The 24,314-nt window shown below is 39.8% G+C and overlaps 2 protein-coding genes across 4 annotated transcripts; one reads left to right on the top strand and one right to left on the bottom strand.

Moving 5' to 3' along the window:
- Positions 1 to 1,283: 1,283 nt before the first annotated feature.
- Positions 1,284 to 6,706, bottom strand: LOC137138128 (uncharacterized). The gene is made up of 4 exons (XM_067525078.1): positions 5,981 to 6,706; positions 5,598 to 5,880; positions 5,364 to 5,497; positions 1,284 to 5,272 (listed from the first exon to the last, which is right to left on the bottom strand). The coding sequence occupies exons 1-4, from the start codon at positions 6,159 to 6,161 to the stop codon at positions 2,889 to 2,891; spliced, it is 2,982 nt and encodes a 993-aa protein (XP_067381179.1). The 5' UTR covers positions 6,162 to 6,706; the 3' UTR covers positions 1,284 to 2,888.
- Positions 6,707 to 11,477: 4,771 nt separating this feature from the next.
- On the top strand, positions 11,478 to 23,512 carry LOC137137438 (uncharacterized). Of its 3 annotated transcripts, none has more exons than XM_067523693.1 (14): positions 11,478 to 11,620; positions 12,304 to 12,520; positions 12,639 to 14,746; positions 14,985 to 15,064; positions 15,179 to 15,276; positions 15,360 to 15,482; positions 15,568 to 15,676; positions 18,251 to 18,314; positions 18,812 to 18,858; positions 19,317 to 19,501; positions 20,864 to 20,947; positions 21,099 to 21,343; positions 22,675 to 22,779; positions 22,999 to 23,512. In XM_067523693.1, the coding sequence occupies exons 4-14, from the start codon at positions 14,989 to 14,991 to the stop codon at positions 23,039 to 23,041; spliced, it is 1,179 nt and encodes a 392-aa protein (XP_067379794.1). In that variant the 5' UTR covers positions 11,478 to 11,620; positions 12,304 to 12,520; positions 12,639 to 14,746; positions 14,985 to 14,988; the 3' UTR covers positions 23,042 to 23,512. The 3 variants fall into 3 exon arrangements, with proteins under 3 accessions (XP_067379794.1, XP_067379795.1, XP_067379793.1); XM_067523694.1 differs by lacking the exon at positions 12,639 to 14,746 and adding an exon at positions 22,852 to 22,903 and having other exon boundaries at positions 11,479 to 11,620; XM_067523692.1 differs by lacking the exon at positions 12,639 to 14,746 and having other exon boundaries at positions 11,479 to 11,620.
- The last annotated feature ends 802 nt before the right edge of the window (positions 23,513 to 24,314 follow it).

Raw genomic sequence — 24,314 nt, 5'->3', positions numbered from 1 at the left:
ATATTTATTTTTCTTACCTTGCCAAAAACAAAGTAATTGCAGTGAGTCATCATTAGTTGCAGAAAAACAAATTTTGGGAAACTGTTCCTTGAATTTTACAGGACACAATACAGCTTAGCCCGTTTGGTAATGAACATCAAGTAATATGTATCACAGTATTTTCTTTCATGTACAGTAACTGGTGTAATAATTATTGTGTTGTGAAGTTATACATTATCATGTGCACCAGGTATTGAAAATCACCACCCTTTGAAGCTTTCAAAGGTCAAGCTTACTGTGACCTCACATTCATTCCTTCTCTCTTATAAATTCTTTTAATTTGCCACAAACGTGTATTTGGACTCAAGGATGATCAGATTCCATTTTTTTGGTCAGTAGTAAAAGGTCAGCAACACTTGACCCCATATCAATTTTCATTTTCGTTTGTTGAAAAGAAACCGAAATCTTCACTTGATAGAAATGTCATCCACACATCCATTTACTGGCTTTGAATCTTCCCAACAATTTGGGACTATGCCTACTTGTCCAAACCTATGTTACTGAACCTGAACATTATTTCTAAATTTCTGACTAAACTAATGGGTTCCATTGGGCTCGGTTTGGGTATCCACCCTCTGTGTCTGGACTGTCTGACTCAGACATTTGTGTTCTCACATGCAGCTACCAGGTTGAACCTAGAGAGGTTCAGGGTGGCAGTTCATGTGTGAAAGCACTGTCCTTTCAGTCTCTCTCATTTTAAAACCAGTATTCATCTGGACTAAAGAATAAACTGGATCTACTTGAACATGGGGATAAACTGCTAAGGATTTGGTGGTCAAAGCTCAAGGTCATTGGGATCTCATGTCCCTCCCATGCTTGTGAATCCACTATAACAGCAATGCTTGCATGGATTTTTTGCTCCCCATTGGACACAAGCATCTACCAGAACTCAAGGATGGAATTACTAAATTTTAGTGGTCAAGGGTAAAAAACCTCAGTCACTGTGAACTTATTTCAATCCAATTTTTTTTAACACTGTATCTCAGAAATGCCTGTAGGTAAATTCATAACACCGGGCACAACTGATTGTCTGGACAGACATGCGGGCAAACTGCAACTTACCTACAGTATTTTGCAGGGACATACAACTGCTCTGCAGAAATTCTAGTTTGTCTTAGCAAGTCTCCCAAGAAGCTTCGACTGTGCAGAACTAATATGCAAATTAGTACAAACAGTATACACCCTGCACTAAGGCACTGAACAATGCAGGATCATAACTCTACCCAAATTCTATGCGACTGCATATTTTTTACAGTTTTATATTTTCAATGTATTTACATAATGCTGTAGAGATCTGTTTCCACTTTGACATGAGAGACTTTATTTGTGAGTTTTTGTAAAAAAAACCAAAAAACAAAAAAAGAAATGTAAATAAAATTAAAGTGACCATCATTCAAAAATAAAAAATAAAAAAACTTCCAGGGGGGTGTTTTGTTTTCTATGCCCACTGTATCCACTGTTAAATGGACTGGGTATTTATAGTTCTATATTGGTGCAGATTGTGATCTAGGACCCTGTCTCTAGTGAGTGAGTCATCCTCAAGGCCAACTTGGATTCATTTTGGAGCAAATTTTTGTAGTTGCGGTCTGATTAAATGACAAATGTATTGGCAGCTAATTTTTCTTTAATGACCCAAAATGTTTTGGGACAGATGGCTCCTCTGTCACATAATTTGGATGAAGAAATATTTGAATAAGTCTATGAAAGTGCTGCCAACTTACCCTAAGCACCTTGTGCCACTTCTAACGCACAACCAGACCCAAGTGATTTGAAATTACTAAGCAACCACTATTGCTATCGTAAAGGCTCAGACTACAAGAGCTAAAATGAAGAAATACACAATGGATGGAACAGAAAAAAACGTGGTATTAACTGTATTAAAAGACCTTACATGAATGGTTACAAATAGATGAAGTATTAATGGTTATTATTACTGCTTAGCAATTTGAGACAGATGCATGTACACAGCCTTAGCACAAAATACAAATTACAGTGGAATTGTGTAATTAGTTAGTTGCATGAGAATCTGCATTTGTACTTCTTTATCCAATACAAAAAAATCTACATACAGAATTTGCATGTGTCACTGTTCTCATTCTCGTGCTGTGGGGGTTTAAATAATTTCTTTCTGAAGCATGTATGTCATCTCGTCTCTGAATCTTTCTAAGTTAGATTTAGTTCTCCAAAAATCTTGGAGGCAGAAATCTCTAGAGGTAGGAATGTTTAGCCAAGATCATTATCTTGAGCATAAATTAGGTATCTGGGATGCTTCAGAAGAAAAGAATATTCTAATTAAGGCCCACTGGAGTAGTAAGGCAGTGTAAAGTTATGCCCAAAATTTTAGTTTTTGGTTTATAGGTATCACTAGTGAAAAAAACACAAATCTAATTAATCCATAGATCATTTTAATAAATGTGTAAATATAATAAGTACATTAAGCTGCAGTGTGCCATTACATTTTTATATATAACCATAAAGCTTGGCCTCATAAATGTCCTAGTGAAAAAGTCCCTGGACATAATTCATCATCTGAAGGTCAAGAAAATTTTCATGTTCATGAAGTCATGACACTTTGCCAAGTACTTTTTTGCTCCTTTGTCTGACAATAAAGATTTGTGGAAGGAGGCATTTTAATCTGACTTTGAAGCTAAGGAAAAGCTGTTGGGGTTTCTGGGTGATCACAATAAATTAAGGGACAATCTGCCCAACCTTGTTTCATTCATTTTTGACGATTACATTCAGGACTTTAGAATACTGTAAAGCTCAAAGGATCACGGTAACTGTGTGTACCCTTTTAATATCTAAGACTTTTGTTACTAGAACTTGTGTAGGTTGTGTAGGTCTATATTTCAGTCTCCTGGTGATGCCAATATATCATACTCTGCCAGAAGCACAAAACTGTTCTCTCTGATTCTCCGAACTCTGACCAAATCTCCACACTCCTGGACATGAATCAACCCTCTTTCTCCTCTCCCATACTCTCTCTCCCTGTCATTCAGTGTCATCTCTGTCTGTTTGCCACAAGCCTGACGATATATGTACCTTACCCCGACCACCAGCACCATGCCCAGGCCCGCTGAGCAGCCCAGAAGCATCCCCAGCTCCCAGGCACTGTGTCTGGGGACGATGTCTGGATACTCCCCTTCCTTTTCTGGAGTTTCAGAGGGATAGGAGGGATGTTTGGAATTGGCATCAATCTTAGGCAAATTTAGTTTCAGGTCGTGGCCAGAATTTTGTTTAGAGTTTGGATTAAGGTTTGGATGGGGTTCAGGGTTTGGGTGAACTACCATTTTTGTCGTTGGTGTGTTGAAGTTGGGCTTAGGGTTAGATGATACCATGTGGTTTTGAATTAGCAACCTCTGACCTAAAGTTAGTTTCTGTAAAGGCATAGGTGTTGAAGAAGACACAAAAAGGTTGTAAAGAGAGCGACGGGGAGCTGGTGAGGGTCCACTGTGAGGGATGGTGGAATGGAAAAGCGAAGAAGAAGGGTTGGCAGGTGGGCTGAAGGAAGATGACGAACCCAGTGAACGAAAAGAAGATGTTTGTCTAGAAGGTAAAGAAGTAGTGGAAGAAATGTAAGAATCTCTGTAGCGTGGAGATGTAAAGGTAGAAGAGGAGGGAGTAGATAAAGGGACTGGAGAAAACAAGGGACCTGTAGAAGGATAGTTGGAGGAGTTTGAGGAAGATTTTCTAGAAGAAGCTAAGGAGGATTGTACAGGGGAAGGAGAGGAAGGTAGAGCAGAAGGAAAATGAGGAGGAATAGAAACTGGAGAAGGAGGTGGGAGAGCAGAAAATGCAGGAAGAGTTTTTTCTTGGTTTTTCTTGGAGGAGGAAAAGGATTGAGTGAAAAATGTTGACCTGAATGATGGAGGCGTGGATACGAGGGTTGAACTTCTTAAGGGATGCAGAGGTGTGGTAGCACTATGGTAAACAAGGGAAGAGGCTAGAAAAGTATGAGTGGAAGTAGAGGATGAAAACTGAAGAGTTAATTGTTGGGTGGATCCAGAAAAATGAGGAGGAGGAGTTAAGAGGCCGGAGGCAAAAACTGGGTTCATGGTTTTGATCTTTGCTGGAGACCCGTGTTCTTTGACCCCCTTTCTCTCATCCAGTGGAACGGTTGGCTCAAACCTTGATGTAAAGAGTGCAGTGCTGGAACCAAGAGTTACTGAAGTCAGATGTTGCTTCCGAGCATAAGTTTGTTCTTTTTGTGCCCTAGTATGGGAATGGGGCTGTGACGATGTTGAGGAAGCAATCCTGTAAAACTCAGGTGATATATCAGACTGGGAATGGTCTGTCTGAGGAAAAGCAGCTTGACTCTGAATTTGACTAGGGATGGTTTGGGGTCCTAATGTATTCCTTTCAGGCAGAGGTTTGGGTGAATCGCTTACAACTTGGTAGTGACTTGGGGAGTGTTCAGTGAATAGGTGCTGAATAGAAAAAAGGTGAGCCTGGGTAGCAGTTGAAGTTGTGAGGGACTGGAGAAACTGACGGGTAGGAGATGTGGGGGGAATAATGGTATTTGTTGAGGAGGTTTGGTACTGGGAAATCACTTTGTGTGTAGAAGACTTGTTGATTGAACTATTTTGGGACTTAGGTAAACTGGTTCTCCAGGGCTGTGATGAACTACTCTGTGCCTCAAGCGCGACTGAACTTGATTGATGCTGAACTGGTTCTCTCAGACTGTGGGATATGGGTCTTGGGGGCTTTGTACTGTGGAAGCTATGATTTGTTGCAGCTGTGATAGTGGTTTGGGGGTTTATTGTTGTGTTTGTATTTTCTGGATTAGTTGAATCCTTGAAGTTTAGGTGTAGATGTTTTTGTTCCATCTCATCATATCTAACAGGGTAGATATGATGAGATAAGGCAGCAGAGCCAGGAGAGATCAGCAAGGAAAGCAGACTGGTGGAGTTTTGCACTGTAATGTTTGTGATTGGAGAGGTTGTAACCGTGAAAGGATGATGGCTGGTTGAGAACAGAGAAGTGTTGGAGTAACCTGGGTTTTTGTTTTCAATCACACTTGCAAGGGATCCTGAAGTTGTATTGGTATCAGTCTCACTAACTATATTATAATTTTGAAGTAAGGACAAAGTCACAGAACTGTTTATGTCCAGAACTGGACGAGTGGCTTCTGTTTGGGTTACCAGAGATTGTGTTTTTCTTTTTTTTGTAGGGGGTCCTAGGGTAACAGCAGGGCCAGTTGTCCTGTTGTTTGATGATCCATGGATTCTGAGAGCTGAGAGAAGACATGGGGTTAGGTACCAATAGCCTGAAATTACATTCTACAACTTGCACCAGCACTTGCAAGAAGACAAATGGTTGCACACCTGGCAGAACAGTAACTTCATTTTCTTGTACTGGAAAATTTGAACTTCGTCCATCCACACGTGTGGTCCCATCACGCACCACTACAGACTCAATACCTGCCCAGTACACAAAGTAGGACTGCACCACCGTGATACTGGAACAACAGAAAAAGCAGCTGATACATTTTGAATAAAAATTAAACAGTTTTGCAGAACGCTATGGAATAACTTTAGTAAATATTTCCTCTCACTTACTAGAACCGTATATCTCCCATGGGCACATCTGGAGCCCTCCAGACAAACGAGAGGTTCCTCTTCAGCTGTTTGTCAGAGTGCGTGAGGGTGTCACCCTCCAAAAGGCAGCGCAGGGTATGGGTGCCAGGGGGAATAAAGGTCCATGAACCACCAACCAGCACCGGGCCTGCTCTTGAAGACCCGAGCCTGGCTCCAACTCCAGTTCTGGCCCTGCCTACGTTACCCTCCATACTGCGAGCCTGAAGCAAGAAACCCATGAAGTCCCGAGAGCTTCGGACAGTTACTGAGGATGCAGAGTAACAAAAGAAGAGACATTAAATGAACCCATATCTCCTTGTTATTACTACAGTAAAATGTGGAAACCCTGGGGGCCTAGATTTAGGAAACATTATTATAATCCTGGCATTTCTGATTTCTACCTGTGATTAACTGTCCAGGCAGGTAAGAAGAGGCAGATGTCTGCAGGCTGAACTGACTGTGTTGTGGGTTCTGAGGATGAGCTTGGATGTGGCCCGGAATCATTTCCCGACAGGAGGCACGATTGGCACCGTGGGAAAACGACATGGATAATGGAGCCAGTGTGAATAAAAACACCCCGACCCCGAAACAGAGGAGGTTAGACTGCATCTATTCACACAAACACACAAAGAGAGGGACACACAGTGTATTTTGTAATTTGATAAAACTTCCAACTTTTCAATAGTCAAAACATTTTGTCTGTAATATCAAGGAGTAATTTAAAAGCGTGTGAAGGTTAACGACTTTGTGGGTTCACTGAAAACCCTCTGAAGATATTTGCATCCTAAAAAGGCTTTTTTTCAGTGAGATTGTGTGGAGAAGGCTGTGGAGCTCTGCACCACAATCTAATGCATTTAAAGCAATTTTGTACTTTTTATTAGATAAAAACGTTCTCACTTTGATTTAATCACAATGCATTTCATCTATAAGTGCTGTCACATGTGTAAGGGAAGGGATGTTAAATCCTACAGTATGCCTGCTGATATTTTTCAGAATAAGATAGGAAAAATATACATGCAAAAATACAACAAATGGTATTAACAGACCAAAACGTGAGCTTGTCTTTTGCACTCAGTCCATTTGTTTCTACTGTAAATACATTTCCCAATGCTTAGATTGTTTGCCTGCACCTCTCAAGATGAAGCACAAAGCCATTTACCAATTGAATATAGATCTAAGACTGTCTCCTGTGCCCCTGGTTTTCAAAGCAGGGGTCTGCCGTCAACTTGGTGTGTCATGGCCAATCAGGTTACCCGGCCTTGGCATTCTTTAATTAGGTCTAATATCGCCACAATAAAATATCTTTTGGAGTGTGTTGGTCCTAAAGTTACATACTGTAACTTATTATAAATAACTTATAAATAATTGGATAGAAACTTGGTTATACATTTTACAGGACTAGTGAACTGCTGTGCTGATCACTAACTTTGTTAGCCTGATTAGTGAATATTGCTATTGGAGCTTTTCTCCGGTTTTTCTTTACTGGTGCGTTTACTTTTTGATGGCATTTGTTTTCCTTAGTGTACATGATTTTGTTCAAAAAAAGGAAAAGAGAAGAGAAATAAAGCTTCCCACACTAGCAAGCAATCAGTGAGTATGCTCTCAACTCATTAGCCTTCATCAGTTTCTGGTGAATAGAATAGAATAGACTTTAAAGTTGTGGTTTTTTTTGTCTTATCGCGCGAGTTCAGGGTCGCAACAACGGATCATCGTCCGCACGTTGATTTGGCACAGTTTTACACCGGACGCCCTTCCTAATGCAACCCTCCCCAATCTCTACCGGGATTGGACCGGCACTGCACAGCTGGGGATGGGCTGTTGGGGGTTCAGTGTCTTGCCCAGAGAAACTTCGACATATAGCCGGGACCAGGGATCAAACCACTGATGCTGTGGTCCGTGGACGACTGGCTTACTAACTGAGCTACAGCTGCCCGCCTGAGCTAAAGCTGCCCCCAATAGAATAGACTTTAAAGTTGTTGTTTTTTTGTCTTATCGCGTGAGTTCAGGGTTGCAACAACGGATCATCGTCCGCATGTTGATTTGGCACAGTTTTACACCCAATAGAACAGACTTTAAAGTAATTTCACAATATGGGGTAAAACGAAATAGGTAAAACAAAAAGTTTGAAACAACTACTACTGCGACAGTGTAGCTTAAATACGTAGAGTTGTGGTTCAGTATGTGACTCGGTGTTCAGGTGCCTCAGTCGAAATACAATAATCCAAAATATGTTTGGTCTTTATTGCCTTTTTATTTCATTTTTGTTAATTTTTCTGTTATTTTTTTCTTTCTTACCATATTATCATTATTGTTAATGTCAATAACTATAAGTTAAACAATTATTGTCCTTCATCTGATGGATTAACAAAGTGATAAACTACTGATGCAGCAGCACCAGGGGGTCAGAGTGTCAGGTAAGGTCATTTGCTCCAGGAGCATCCATACCTTGTCTAGCGGTGGCCTTCGAGACGTCTTGGAAACTTCAGCACCTTCAGTTCGTAAAGGACGTCTTCTTCACAGCCCGGCAGTTTAGCTGTTGAGTGCGAAAAGCCAACTTGTTGTTTGAATCCTGACACAGAGCAGCGAGCGCGGCTTCTTTGCTTGAGTGTACAAGAATGAGCTTAAAGTTTGGGCGATCTCAGGATACAGGATGTAGAGGGAGGCAGGGGAGACGTAGAACCAGAATATGTAGAGCTGCAGTTTGTGTCCCTCAGTACATTACTTGCACTTCTGATCATTTCTATTATTAAAAGAGAGAAAAACTTAAGCTGATCTGTGTATAGAATTTGTGTAAAGGCAACTTTGAAAATAAGAGAAAGTGATCTACACACAACTCTTTTCTATTCGGAGGATTTCTATTAGACCAGGATCCCCCCCAGCACACACACACTCTAACAGGATGTGCACCAGCTGTGGCCACCTTGGTCCAGGATCTTCCAAACATTTCTTATTTCTCTCTTCTTTCATCCACCCCACCTCACTCTGCCTCCCTTTGTCTTTCTATCAGACACTCACTGAATTACTGTCTAAAGCCACATTTAAGTGATCTTAAAATCACCAGCGTTGTTCCGAATCCCTCATGAGGGCATGTTGACTCCGACAACAATATAAATCTATAAATAAGAAACATACGGATTTTTGAGAAAGGATTAGTCGACTTAACCATGTCTTCTAGTGAAGCTGCTATTACCCTGAGAATCATCATCCAGTTGCAGCTTTTACGCTCGGGTTTCTACAGTGAAAACAAAGCAGTTGTGTTAAGGACGAGTTCTTCAATGTCCAAATAATTTACTCTCTCATTATATTTTTTATTAGTACTGTTACTGCTATAGTCTGTGGTACCTGCATGTAAAAGGCTTAGTTTTTGCAGCATTTGCTGAAGTTTCTTTTTTTTTTTCCCTAGCGGCCAAACATGGCTCTTCAGACAGTAAAGGCTCAACATCTCTGGTCGGCCTAAATTCATGAACATAGAATAATTGTCACTCCAAATTTCTATTGTACAAGATGATTCAAATAAGGTTCAAGAATGACAGCTACATTTGTAACTGCACTACAATGACTTTAGATACATGCCTGAATTTATCACTCACCAGTGGAACAAATGACACTGAGGTGGTTCAGGCATCTTATAGGAATGGAGAAATTATCCATCTCATCTGGCTTGGGAGAGCCTCAGAATCCTGCCAGAGGAGCTGCAAAATGTTGCTGTGTAGAAGGAAGTCTGGAAAACCTACTAAACCCAATACTCTGGATAAGTGTAGGATAATGGATTCATGTTTACTTATTTATGTTTTTTTATGGAGTTTTACTCCTGCTGTGATGTTAGTGAATGTTATTTCCCCCCCAAACACCTGCCTTTTATTACTGCCACTTATTTGTCCTGCCTGTTAATCATCATCTTCAATACCGAGCAATTTTTGCTATTAACGCTGTCCAGCCATTGCTCCACCTTTGAGTCCTTGAAAACCTCTAACACACACCTGGAGACTGAACATCACCAACTTTGAGTGCGGTAAGTATTTGGGTTTATTTACATATTTACATCCACACCACACCCTTTAGCATTGTGTTGGTGTGATTAAAAACTAGTTACACAAACAGGTATCATATGAAGTGTGTTCATAGCACCTGTTTGCTATAATTATATCATACCACACCGTTTACTATGTTGTTAGTGTAATTAAAAAAATGGTTACATGAGCAATTGCAATAAAATAAAACTAAAAACTAGCTGAACTAGCTGGTTTATCACTCTGGGAATAAATTATTAAAACTCATGGATCAACTCCAACCTTTACAGAGTGTTGTTCAATGTAGAAATGACACAACAGTAAACATGCCCTGTCCGAACTTTTTTGAACGCATCAAACTAAACGGGCATCAAATTTAAAATGAGCAAATGTTTTTTACAGAGCAATGAAACAAAAACATAGAAAAAGTCTGAGTGTTTTTATGAACCACACCTCCATTCTCATAAGAAACAGAAAACGAAGAAATTGCAAACATTGTCAGTACTTTCTATTTTAACTGTAAGGTTTATGCACCTCCTTAACCTTTGTCATCATACCAGCATGAGAGCTAAGCAGGAACTAAACGGAAGGCAAATCAACAAACTACCAGTCGTGGCATGAAATGGGAGCTGGTTCCACAGTAAAGGAGCATGATAGGTAAAGGTTCTGCATCCCATTCTACTTTTGGAATTGCAAGTAGACCTGCTGTTAGAAATGTTGGACCCAGAAAACAATAGATAGTGGAATGGCAGTGTAGCAAAATGGTATTGGAATGGATGTAGAAGCGGGTGGGTTATCGGGAGAAGCAGGTTTACACTGTCGAGACCAGAAGAGCTGGCAACATTTGGTGGATCTAGAGGAAAGAGCAGAGGTAAGTACAGGTGTGTAAACAGGGAATTTAAAACAGGAACAAAATGCTTACTGAGGGAATGGCCAGGGGGGTAGGGACAAAGATCAGGACAGGGAAAAGGACTAAAGGTGACTGTGAGAAGTAAAGTAAATTACAGGGAACAACACTATGTAACCACGACTGGACAAAAACACGAAGACATTATGGCAAAGAGGAGCAGGGGACTGAGGTATTTGAAGGGGAGGTAACTGGTCAAACCAGTGAGGCTAATTGAGGGAGGGGAGGGGAGAGAGACAGGAACGGTAAAAAAAACCCAGATCAAGTCAACGGCTATTACACCTGCACTCTGAGAGTAAAGTCTACTCACATAATATGGTATTATGAGGTCTTTAACCTTGTCCACTGGAGCTGTCCCAGTAACACCAGTATTTATACAACCAAACATCTAAGAAGTCAGTGTCTTATATTCCTCTTTCCTCTTTGAGATTGTTAGGCCCAAAGACAATAATCTGAATTTAGTAGTAGCAACTTAGTAGTAGGTAAGCTTGGTTTAACTAACTGAGTACATCTCATGTCATCTGCAACAGAGTATATAGTAAATAGGTGAATGCAAATAGCTCTGGTTCCAGTTTTCTTTGCAGTTTATATTTGACCTTCAATTATTATCATTGCTAAACAAACATTCTAGCTTTATGTTTGCTAAGGCCTCAAAATATTTATTTCTGATCTCCAAAAGGTTTTATGAATCCATTATTTATTTGATTACTGCACCGGAATTATTGAGGTACAAAATTGGATAATATTTTTATTTTTTTTTAAATAACCCCCATACAAATTAGTAACGCAAAGAAAATGTGGTGTTGGACAGCTATAGCACTTTTAAAGTTCTCTGGGATCTCAGCCTGACTGTCCGATAAATGTAACCCAAGCAGGCATGTTTACATTGCCTTGGAGCTTTCCAAACTGGTATGTCTTCATTGTGTATAACTAGCAGCTTCTGCTTTTTTTCTCTCTCCTCCCCCTCAATAATGACGGATGCAAAGTGATTTCAAGATTTTTCTTTTTGAAGTTTGCAGTACACAAAGTTTGCAGTACACAAAGTTTGCAGTACAAAGCTCACACTCCTACAGTGGAACATATTGGTGGTAAGTCTTCAGCTTTAAACCTCTGATTATTTGTATTAGCTTTAGTTAGTGTCTTGTATATTAAGTTGTTAAAAGCAAATTAAAAAATAACTGTTTTAATAAATTAAAAAATGTAATAGACTAAACTAAACTGAAACTGGATGATTAGGTTTCCATTCAAACTTTTCGTTGATCCTCACGGCGCATCTGCATTACAAATTGTAATGTCTAGTTTTGATAATTGCCATTGTAAACGCTATACACTATAATATCATTATTACTACTTCGGATTTTGGTTTGTAATGAGAAAACAGTAAGGAATAGCGATCATGATTAACAAAAAACACGTTTTTGTTAATTTAATCAGAAAGTATTATTGTAGTTTTCTGTAATTTAGGACGAGGAACAGCATGGAATTGTCACATTGGAGAACAAATATTTGGATCTTTTACACGAAAAGTGTAAAAGATTTTAGAATATGATTTTTAGAATATGATTTTCTTAAAAAGCTTAAAAAGGATTCCTATGACAATAATATAATGTGATTTTAAAGTGAAGGGGGGGGGAGTTCTCAAACGCAAAGTTCTACGGCCGTTCCTCTTTCGTAAGCGACTGAAATGTGGACGCACCGGTGCCGGTGAATCGGAGCATTATTGATGATAATAATCCGGACTTTTTTTTTACCGATTGCATTTGATTGGCAGCTGAGGACCGCAACGAGTGAGAATTTCGCCTCTGAAGGTGGTTCTGTGGTTTTCATGCAGAGCTTTGCTGCGGGCGGTGGCAGCAGGAGAACCGAGGCAGCGCAGGTGAGACGTTACCTGCGGTCAAGCGACCACAACTTAAGGAGCCAATAAAAGCAATAAACCACCTATTACACAATCCTAAGTTTGAGGGAACACGGCGACTCTTCCACTGTCGGTAAGTGTTAAACAATGATGCTCCATTAAATAAAAGCTTTCGATTGAATGTAGATTACAGTTAACTGTCTGTTTCTATTGTGGAAAAAGTGAGTTTTCAACAAGTTGTCATTTTATAGACACCTACAGTTGTACATCAGTCAGAGTGTGTATGATCATAGTGGAATGTGATGCTGCCGGTTCTTACTGCAATACTCTGGAACGCATGTGGGGGAAAAGTGGTGTTTGTATAACACAAAATAGTTCAACAACGTCAAAGTCTGCAATCTCCAGGATCATCGTGTCAATCAGCTTTTGCCGCTAATCTGTGAGGATATAGCTGCTGCATTTTCAATAACGAACCCCTCAAAAACAATGCTGAAAATGTGACTCCAAAGGGCCTGAGGGCACATCAGTAACAGGTTTCAGTGCGTGTGGGTTTCCTCCCACACCCCAAAGACGATGCATCATCAAAGTATTCACAGCACTTAACTTTCTGATCTAACTTAACGCTATAGGAAGAGACCTGGTGGTTCAAAGCTTCTTCCATTTTCAAATGGAGGAGGCTACAATGCTCATTGGGGGCTTCAACGCAGCCGAAGTTTTCCTGTACCCTTCCCCAGATCTGTGCCTCGATACAACCTTGTCTCTAATTCCTTGGACTTCATGGCTCGGTTTGTGCTCTGACATGCACTGTCAGGCACTGTGGGACCTTATATGTATGCTTTTCCAAATCATGTCCAATCAACTCATTTTGCCACATGTGGACTCCAATCAAGTTGTAGAAACATCTCAAGGATGATCAGTGGAAACTGGATGCACCAGAGTTTAATTCTGAGTGTCATGGCGAAGGCGGTGAATACTTATGTACCTGTGATTTTTATATTTATTATTTTTGATACATTTGCAAAGATTTCAAACAAACGTCTTTCCCGTTGTCATTATGAGGCATTGTTTGTAGAATATTGAGGAAAATAATGAATTTGATCCATTTTGGAATAAGGCTGTAACATGAAATGTAGAAAAGGTTCAGTTCTGTAAATACTTCCTGGATGACTGTATGTTAAGTTAACTGGTGACTAAATTGCCTGTGGGTCAGAATGTGAGTGTGATTAGTTGTCTGTCTGCACACGTCTGTGTTGGACCTGAGATAGACCGGAGACACAGTTACTCCAGACACCTCTTTCCCTGGCAATATTTTCTAGCTTATTCTGGGTCATCCTGAGGGGTTTCCAGGCCTGATGAGAAGCATGTTCTCTTCAGCGTGTTCTGGGTCTACCAGATTTCTCACCTTTTGGAAGTGCCTGCCAAAAGTTCCCTCGAATAAAAAGCTTCCCGATTAGATGATCTGAAATAATCCAGAATATCAAGTGTCAATGCAAATATATGAAAATAAAATGTAAAACTCCGCTAGACTACTCAGTGTCTCATCTAGGTTGTCCTTGTACAGTTTCCCCAGCCTCAACAGCCGGTTTGTGATCTCATCTTGTTTATTTCAATCTGTTGACAAAGTTCATTTTTTTATTTAAAAGTTTAACCAAATGTTGTTGCTGCTGCTCCGCAAATAATATTTTATTAAATGAGAAAATTAATTCTAAAATTCAAAATGTAATACTCTATTCAGATGAAAGTCAAACCTGACATATTTACAAAAGAAAAGTGTAGATTAGATGCTGTTGAAAAGATGCACACATGAAACAATCCAATTTAGTTTATCAATCTAGTAACTGATGAATGACTGGGTATTGATCTTGCTTTTTAAAGTCCAGAACAGGTTTAACTGGTGAGTCAGTTCTTGACAGGAGTGTCTGGGGGAGTTTCTGCGGCAGGATCTACGATGCTTGGCTGGCCATTCTCCAAATAATAAGAGCTGGTGTTGGGTAGCTGTGGCTCAGGTGTTGTATGATTGGTCGATTCTAGGGCAGAGTCAGGCCGAATGTGACTGTGGACTGAAAAGTGCACACAAACACGGCAGGTCAGAAACGGATATGACAACTAACCAGGTGACATCCAGGACTGATTAGGAATAACAAATAAAGCAGGGCGTACAACAGATTTAAACAAGAACCAAACATCAGAGTCCAAATAGCAAGAGTCACACAACCAGGAAGCAGCTCGTCCAATGCGAGCGGAAAGACAAGGATCTGGCAGGGAAACGGGCGTAAATGATAATGGTCGGTGATGAGTAGTGACGCTGGGGGGAATGAACTGCATCAAGGTTATACAATTAATCTTGACAAACGACAAGGTTAATTACATGTAAACTCATATTTTGCAAACTGTTGTATTGTTTATGTTTTTGAAACGCTTTGTTATTCTACCTGTTTTTGTGTGTTTCATCTGAATATCTGTAATGAAATACTGATGCAGGTGTTTTTTGTGACTTCCTGTTCGTTTGTGTGTGTGTGTGTGTGTGTGTGTGTGTGTGTGTGTGTGTGTGTGTGTGTGTGTGTGTGTGTGTGTGTGTGTGTGTGTGTGTGTGTCAGGAGAATGAAGGTGTCTGGGTTGGTTGTTTTTCTCCTAACAGTCCCCTTGACTGAGACGTTGTCCTCAGTGTCCCTGTCAGGTAAGACAAATAAACTGGAAACAACTGCAAAGAGACTCAAATGTACAGATGCACAACAGGAAAATTATTAATGTAACACACTTTCAAACATGATACTCATTATTAACTGTGAAGGAAAGGAACCCGCCTCGCCGTGCCCACCTCGATGGCGTCTGTTCGGGCAGAGATGCTTCGCTTTTTACCCTGTGTGGAGCTCCTGGAGCACCGCCGAAGTAACGTGGACATATTGTAATTCATCACAATAACAACGGTAAAATTTTACATGGGCACTTAAATGTGTGTTTGTGTGTGTTAGTCCCTGTGCTTTCAGAGAGGTGGTAACCTTGTGTCGCTACACACACCAGAAGACATGGGCTTTCTCCGTCAGATTGCAAACACCACCATTGCTGTGTGGTTAGGTGCATACAAGGCAGCACAGGTGAGTTGAGTTTTGTCAGTGGGCTCATATCGTATTTGAGGACATTTATTCTCATACGCTGTTCTGTCTGTTTTTCTCTGTGAAGTCTGGCTCTTGGTTTTGGAGCGACGAATTCCCCTTCAGGATCCGGAGCTGGAAAAATCTGAATTTGGGGAAGACCAAAAACAGGGCTTGCATGGAAATGACACCAAAAAGTAAATAAAGTACATATTTATATTTTTATATCAATAATATAAATGACCAATATCAGTACGTCAATAAAACATTAAATGTAATGAAAGAAAAAATCAAGTTTGCCTTAAGACCAGAGACATCAGCGTATAAATTTAACTGTAACCCTTTATAGGAAAAAAATGTTGTTTGATAAGCAGTCATCCAAAAACTTTCCGGTAATATGAAACTCGATGAAAAATGATGCAAGAATATCTGTTATTAGAACACAGAGCACTCTTCTGGGAAGCACCTGGATGTCATATGTTTATAGAACATGGTTTCATAAAAATGAGTGTTTAGTGTTGTACAACAATCTTTCTGACTCTTGATTAGAATTTCAGGGGAGAAATCTTCCAAAAAAAAAACAATCAGAAGGGATATTTTTTAGTTATTGTCTATCCAATAAATGTTTACATGATAAGATCTCAACTGACACAGGCTTTTTAATAGTTGAAAGGTCACCTACATACTAACCGAACTTAACCTTAACCTTAACCTTAACTTAACTTTACAGATTTAAAATGTTATGCAGAGTTGCCCGTTTAATCACATGGACAGACTTTACAGACAGCTTAAATTTTTTTTTTTAATTTGTTACATTCTTTGTTTACTTTTATCCAGTAGCTTCTATACAAAATACTGAGTCAGTTTCTTGTTTTCTTGGCAAGAGCTTAGTACCACAGCAACATCTTGCATAACTCCTACACATTTCTTATACATGCAGTGACTTGATAGTGACTTGATGATTTCACAAATAGCTTATTTGGGTTTTTAGGACCAAATTAAAGAATCGGCAAGAAGAGGTTTAAGAGTAAAATGGTATTTATTGTAAGGACTAGGAGCGGGTGAACACAACTAAAGGTCAATCCACAACGAGGACAGGAGATTTACACAGAGTAAAGTAACAACTAAATAAAACACAATAAACCAGAACATTTACTTAAATACTTAGAGCGGAGGACAAATTAAATTGACAAAAAAGTAACCAAACCTCAGACTGGTACAAACACAAAGAACTGGCAGAACAGGGAAACAGGGAAACAGGAAAAAAAAATAGGGAAAAGATCCAGAGGCTTGATATCCAAAAACAGGCAACATAATGATTAAGACAAACAGGCAGGGGACAAAGGGGACACCTCGGGTAAGTAGAAAGGGGCACAGGTGAAAACAAATCAGGGCTGAACAGGTAGAGAAGCTGAGGGAAACTGAACTAAACTCAGGAACAGGATTGTGACAAATGGACCCATGTAAAAACTTTGTAAAAGCAAAATCTGCTGTGACATTTTCTCACATCTTGTGGACATGAGCCAGAGGGACCAAGAAATAGTATAGTATAGATTTGTAGACTTAATCTGCTGACATTTGCATGGCTAGAGGGCTAAAAGTAATTTGTGAGTTGTACACTTGTTTGTTTTTACTTCCATTTACTCACATTCAAAAGACATGAATGTCATGAATGTTAATTGGTGAATTTGGGTGTGACTAGATGTCTGTCTGTGTACATTGTGTTTCTCTGGGTTGTCCCCACCTCTCCTAGACACTTCCATACCTCCACAGGTTTGTCATCAGGACTAACTGCCTTTCCATTCTTTATCCTCTTCAACGTCCTCCTCACTTCACTCTTACTAATCTTTGTTACTTCCTGCTCCAAACCAGTCACCTCTTCTACTCTTCGTTCCCTTTCATTTTCCTCGTTCATCAACTCTTCAAAGTTCTCCTTCCATCTTCCCATCACACTCCTGGCACCTGTTAATACATTTCCATCCTTATCTTTAATCACACTAATCTGCTGCACATCCTTCCCATCTCTATCTCTTTGTCTGGCCAACCTGTACAAATCCACCTCTCCCTCTTTAGTGTCCAACCTAGCATACAAGTCCTCATATGCTCTTTGTTTGGCCTTTGCCACCTCTACCTTCACCTTACGCTGCATCTCCCTGTACTCCTGTCTACTCTCTTCAGTCCTCTCAGTGTCCCACTTCTTCTTAGCTGCCCAAACCTGCCCATCACATTCTCATCACCTCTGTTCCCTTCACCTACATGCCCATTGAAATCTGAACCGATCACCACTCTCTCACCTCTGGGGCTGCTCTGCATCATTTCTCCTTCTCTTCTAACTGACATCCCACCTGTGGCACATGACCACTAACTCATCACTCTATGACAGTATATTGTTATTAAATCGTGTATCACTGTTACTCCTGAACACTGTGTAGAACACTGTGGAGCTACTTATTCGGACTTAGCTGGGACAGACCATGTCCAGTGACAGGGTTGACTGTCTCATTTGCATAGATCAGTTTGAGCACAAGAGAGAAGGTAGAAAAGACATTATTTGGAGGCATGTCCCACTGAAAAATCCACATGAAGAATAGGAGCATTACCATCCTTTAAAAATTAAAGTCTTACTTTAAAACCCTTACTTGCATTAGAAAAACTCACATCTCTCTGCTTTAGTTAAAGCCACTTTCTTACCTTCCACATAGTCACAAATTGTATCGTGTGTGTAACACTTTGTCATAGAAACATGGGAGTGTGTGTGTGTTTGCGTACAGGTGAGGAGCTACGCAGAGCCCCCTGTGGAGAGCTGAGATTCTTCATCTGCTCCACCAGAGCCAGGTAATCTCTGTCATATGCTGCCCTTAAAGAGACCCTCCCCCCAAAATCACCATTTGTCAATACAGATGGTGTTAGACATTTCACAGAAACAGCATTATTTGCTTTCTTGCCAAGAAGGAGACAAACTGGTTTTATAGAAATGTTATTGCCCGAGGTTTAATATGACACTGCTGTGGTCAAACATTAAGCTGTGGTGTCTTATTTGCTGATATTGCTTTTTTTTAACTAGCACCAACGGTAGTTTGTTTTTCCCATTCACTCTTTACTTTTAGTGAATGTGTTAAAATGCTAATTCGTTCATCACTTTTCCAACAGTTCTTTGATCAAAGTGGACTCAGGTTCATCAAGTTCCCTCAGACACACCTACTTTGGTCACAGTCTATTTTACTCTAACTCATGAATGTTTCACTTGGGACAACAAACCACTGCCACCCTGAAACAAACAATCCACTATCTCCTCAAGGGCTTGTTTTTAATCTCATCTTGTTTATCTCCAGCTCCAGGTCTATTGTCGTCCCCAGCAGCAGGAAACCCGTGGATCCAGGTGAGAGTTTACTGGTTGTTGCAGCAGGTTAACAGGTAACAGGTTTTTTTTTATGACTTAGGACAGTAACTACAAGAGCTAAGGGGCTTAAACCAGCTTAAATAAACTTTATTAATAATTTTAGGGCTTATCGATGTGGGCAAGGATCCGCAGATTGTTGCCTTCTTTCCATTCTGCACTCACACGAGTCAGACCTTTACAGCTTTTCTTTACTGTGCCGGTTGTTACACAAAGACCTCAGATACATGTACTGGCTTTTAACTACATTTTTGTAAAATGGCGCCCTTGCGTAGCCTGAGTTTATTTGGAGCGTCTTTGGAGCGTAATTGTTGTGGCTGATCTGTGATGTGCTTTCTGTTGCACATTTTCTGTTGTTTCTGTTTTCTCTGCTGTGTTCTCAGCATTAGTCTCTTTGTAAGATGATCATCTCAATCTCATAGTTGTTGTTCTCCCTGCAGGCATCGTCCATGGTGTGAGTGTGTTTGATGTTATCTGGGGTTACAGCGACTCTCTGGTTGAGGAGATTCTCCACTCATCCTCCTTCGTCAGACAGCTGTGGTCCGGTCATCTGACGGACCTCTGCTATGCCAGCTTCATCCAGCAGGAGACGCTCTATCTGCACAGAGTCAGCAGCACACTAGAGGTCAGAGGTCATGACTTTTGGATTTTGTCTGCATTGTCTTCCTCTCTTTGGTTGGAACTGAATTCACTGCACGTGAAGATATGTAGAGTAAAGGCCATGACACAGCAAACCAACTGCTGCATAGCTCACATCGCCCTTTATCTGGAATGACAGGTGACGCTTGAATATAATGCAAAGAGAAGAGCTGATAATTAGCATGTAGCGCTGCACATTCTGTGCATGACAGGGAGACAAAGCAGAAGGCCTGGGGCTCCCTATGTACAAACCGTAAACACAGCAGCATTACTTAACAGTTCCCAGTTTAATTCAACATGTTCATGAATGATCTGAAACGCCTTCACTGTTGGCCTGAGATGGTGCAGGAAACACTGCAAAGAGTAGGCTGACAAATGCTCTGATGCTGGCCAATAACCAGTGTTCAGTTTGGTGCCCTTAAGGGACAACTTTGGTCAGTGTCTAAACCATTGTTATTGTCCACAATCACCATCGTGTCACTGGGCGACACATTACTTCGTAGTAAAACCAGCAACCTTTCTACTTTTTAACCAATGTTGTACCATTTCACAAATAGAAAATTCATAAGCTAAATAATTTTGTTTTTTTAAAAAACATTGGTCCCTGGCAAAATGCTCCGGCTCCCCGCAGCGGTCGTCCCTCGGTCGTTCCTCGGTTGTCCGTGGGTGACCACGGCTGGCTGGGTCACACTGCCACTGCCAATACAGATTTAAAACCACGATAGGTGTCCTTCTTTAGTGGGATATCAGGGGTATTAACTTTCTTTCTTTCTTTGTGTTTGTTGTTATGAAAGTCTTTCTTCATGTAATGCAGCCACTCATCAGTTTTTCTTTAGATTTGGATGTTTCTCTGTTTATAACATCAGTCCATAATTTTTCACTACACCTGCATTATTGTACGATGTCCTATAGTATGTTACTATCATTGTACAGTACATGTTGGCAGAAATATTACTACAAACCCCTCCCTCCTGCTTCCTCTCTTTCTCAGGAATGCAAATTCAAAATTGTAACAATATCTTGTATTCTTACTATTGTAAGAATATATCAAGAATATCGTCCTGTAACAAACTTAAATTCACGGCATCAGTTTCATCGTCTTTTCTCATCAGGATAATAAACGAGAAAAAGAGACAAAATTATACAATGTGTTTTTTATTATTTGTCTTTGAATGGGTGCCATGTCTTGTGACTGAAAGTCCTCCTACATAAACAGACAAAAGGATTTGGGCTCTGGACTGAGTGACTTGGTGTTTGCCATGTGCTGTAAATGTGATTTTTGTCTCCCAGTGTGACGTGGAAGGGTGTGACTGGTTGGTGATGGATGCATCTTATTTTCTTCCTACAGGTCCTGATGAGTCGTCTGCAAGAAACAGACAGCATGAGATCACTGCTGCTGGACACAGTTCAACACTACAGCAACAGAAACCAGGTGAGACACAGACTAGTTGTGTTTAAAGAGCATTTCTAGCCACTGATACACTCTGAAAAACATGTACAGAAAGTTGATTAATACATGAGGCGACTGAATCTTTTACAGTATTATAATCTTTAACTGTGGATGACATTGTCTCCTCATCCAGAGCCTCCTCACCTCACCTGTACCACAGTGGCTCCACTTCTCTCTCCAAACGTTCCACTCAGTGGTTTTAGAGGAACCGGTTTATTGGTTGGTGGCTCTGTCGGCTCGAGCCTCCCTCCATAACATCCTGTTCGATGAACTGCTCCTCAACCAGAACAGACCCCGTCAGGTGTCTGGGTCTGTGGTGGGGACCTTCTACCAGACGTGGAGAAAGGAGAGTTTGAAGAAGGTGGCGTGGACACAGAGGTTGTTAATTAAGTTACTCCTAGTTAATATTCTTCTTTTAGTTTTATTTAGTTTTGATTTATATTTATAAATGTGTATTTGTATTCTACAAATGCACACACCAAGTGAAGTGCTGTAAGGACTACTGTGGTATAAACAACTTGGACTGATGACTCTACTTATAATCTAAAACGTTTTTATTTCTCACTTTCACTTTTGGCTTTATTAGCTTTGTAACTGTCTTTATAATGATTTAGGTTTAATTTTAATTTCAGCTTTTCAATTTTTAACATTTGAATTTTCTGTTTTAGTGACCTATAATAAGTTCTCGGTCATTATTCTACCACTCTGCTACTCTACTCTTACACCTTTCGCTGCCCTTTCTATTTCATTTTTGATGACAGGTTAATCTTGTGTGTTAACTTCCATTGCCAGACATTTAATGGTTCCATCTTCTCACATGTGTCAGTTTGCTGTTAATCATTGACTTAAATTACATTAAGTATTTTGAGGTTCGGACTGTTGGTTAAACAAAATGCGATATTAAAAAGAGTCACTGTGAGCTCTGGATAATCTTTATGTGACAGTTGTTTTACATTTTACCAAACAGTAACATAATACAGACTATAACCAACAGATTCCTTCATATTAATAAAACATTAATTGCAGCTGTACACAGTCACAAATTAGCTCCTGTCTGAATATAGTATTCAGGCAGGAGAATATAGAATATAGTAAGTAATAATGTAAGTAAGTATATATTAGTACTGTGTATACAGTATGTAGTATATAATTACACTGCAGAATAAAAAACACGTGATAACTATTTATTTAATGTAGTAGAATACATTATACTACTACTACTTTATAGTAGTATCAATGCATAAACATCCTTTTAAAATTTTAGCTAGTTTATACACTGATTAATTAGTAGTGGAAGGTAAAGAAGTACATTTACTGAAGTGCTGTATTTTCAGCCCAAAAGCATTTAGCTAATGTGGAGGTTCACATGTTTGATTTGCATTATAGGAAAGAAGGATCCAATGTGTTTTGGAGCTTCATTGATACCTGTTGATACCTGTGTTGCTTTAGTTCCTTTGTTCTTGTGACTTTGTGACTCTCACAACTTTATTGATATTTTTAACAATACAAAACTAATTTATATGGTCAGTAAAGTTCAGTTAAGTGTTATTTTGATTGGTGTTTTGTGCTGTGCTGATTGTGTGTGTGTGTGTGTGTGTGTGTGTGTGTTTGTGTGTGTGTGTGTGTGTGTGTGTGTGTGTGTGTGTGTGTGTGTGTGTGTGTGTGTGTGTGTGTGTGTGTGTGTGTGTGTGTGTGTGTGTTTGAGACAGGTACAAAAAGGTGATAGAGGAACACCGGGATAAGATCGACACATTTAAAGCCATAAACATCTTCAGACAACACATGATGAACCAGAAACTTCTCCACCAAGCTGTGTAAGAACCCATTTGCTCATTTACTAACTGTTAGTCAGTGCGGGTCTATAAAAATGTGTGTTTCTGCTGCAGAACATGTGATTGTGAGAATGACATACTATGAAGAGGAGGAGACCCAGGCAAGGTGACTGAGCCCAACCAGTTACAAGACGTATTTTAACAATACATCCAGTGACTCATGAGATCACTCTCCACTCTCTGTTTCCTGTGTTTTTACAGACAGATGCATCACATGCTGGCACTGATCGCTCCACCTGGATAAACGAAAGCAACTTGGAAATGCATCTACAATGAAGTTTATAGTTACAATTCCTGTGCAATTCCTCACACCTGAGTTTACAGTGTTAAATTAAATTTAGAATCAAGAGAATTTAGAAAAACATTTCACACTACTAATACTAAACTGTAGAAAAATCTCTCTCTCTCTCAAAATATAATCTGCAAAATATGAAGGGGTTTTAAATGGTTTTAAGACTTTCTACAAATATTTGTTTACATTTGAACAATGTGAAGTCATGCAGTACTGTAATCGATTGTATAAGTAAATTCACTTTCTTGTGTGACTTGAATGCAGCACAGAATGTGGCGTTTGAATGAATAGCTCCGGGTTATAGAAGGTCATCTTCTTTGTAAAGACTGAGAGATTCTGTTTTCTTGATTTTTTTGCTTTTTACACAGTTTTGTTCTTTATGAAAACAAAAACCTCAGGATATTAAAGTTACAGTGTGCAACATTTTTCACGTTTTCTTTTAAATAGAAATTTGGAACCAACGTTTATCATAATTAACTCAACTTAACTCAAAGCACTGGCAGCAGTGCAGAGGTTTTGACTTGAAAAAGCATTGTGAGTGAGGCCAACCAGTGAAGAGCAACAATATTCAAGCAAGGATGGAATAAAGGCATTAACTACTTTCTCAGCATCAGTAATAGAAAGAAAAGTTTGGCCTGGGCTCACAGCTGAAAGCCTCTTTGGCATTTATTTTAATACGTCAGGTGAAGTTGACATTATTCTTATTAGACACAAGTACAAGACACAACGTTGTGTCTTAGAATTTAGTGAAGCGCTAACATTTCATCTTTTGGGTTGTTTGGTAGGTTAACAGGTAATCTGACATTCAAAGCTAGCGACACAAGATGTTCATTCTGGGCTTCAAACTGACTTCCATGCAAACCAGTAGTTGATGTCCTTCCATGTTACATCCTCTTTATATTTGAACTTTGTTTGGGCTGTGATCATTAATTTTTTTAATCACTTCATTCAATAAACCTAGAAAAATTTACCTAAATATCAGTGTCATTCTCCCAGCTAAATATATCTCACAGTAAGATGATGCTCATCATCACTACACATTCAGTTTTCTCATTAATGAGTTACTGTTGTCTTTCCCTCTTCAGGCATTGTCCACAGTCTGAGTTGGCTTAATGGTGTGTAGTTAGAGTGATTTTGAAGGTCATTCCAGAGCATCTCCATAGGGTTCAGGTCTGGGCTCTGAGAATCTCTTTGTTTGTGAAGCATAGCTCACTCCAGCTGATTT

Source organism: Channa argus, chromosome 12 (genome assembly GCF_033026475.1).
Source record: "Channa argus isolate prfri chromosome 12, Channa argus male v1.0, whole genome shotgun sequence".
Taxonomy (NCBI): Eukaryota; Metazoa; Chordata; class Actinopteri; order Anabantiformes; family Channidae; genus Channa; species Channa argus.
Note: the sequence above shows the minus strand (reverse complement) of the source record. Positions and strands in the feature narration are given on the sequence as shown.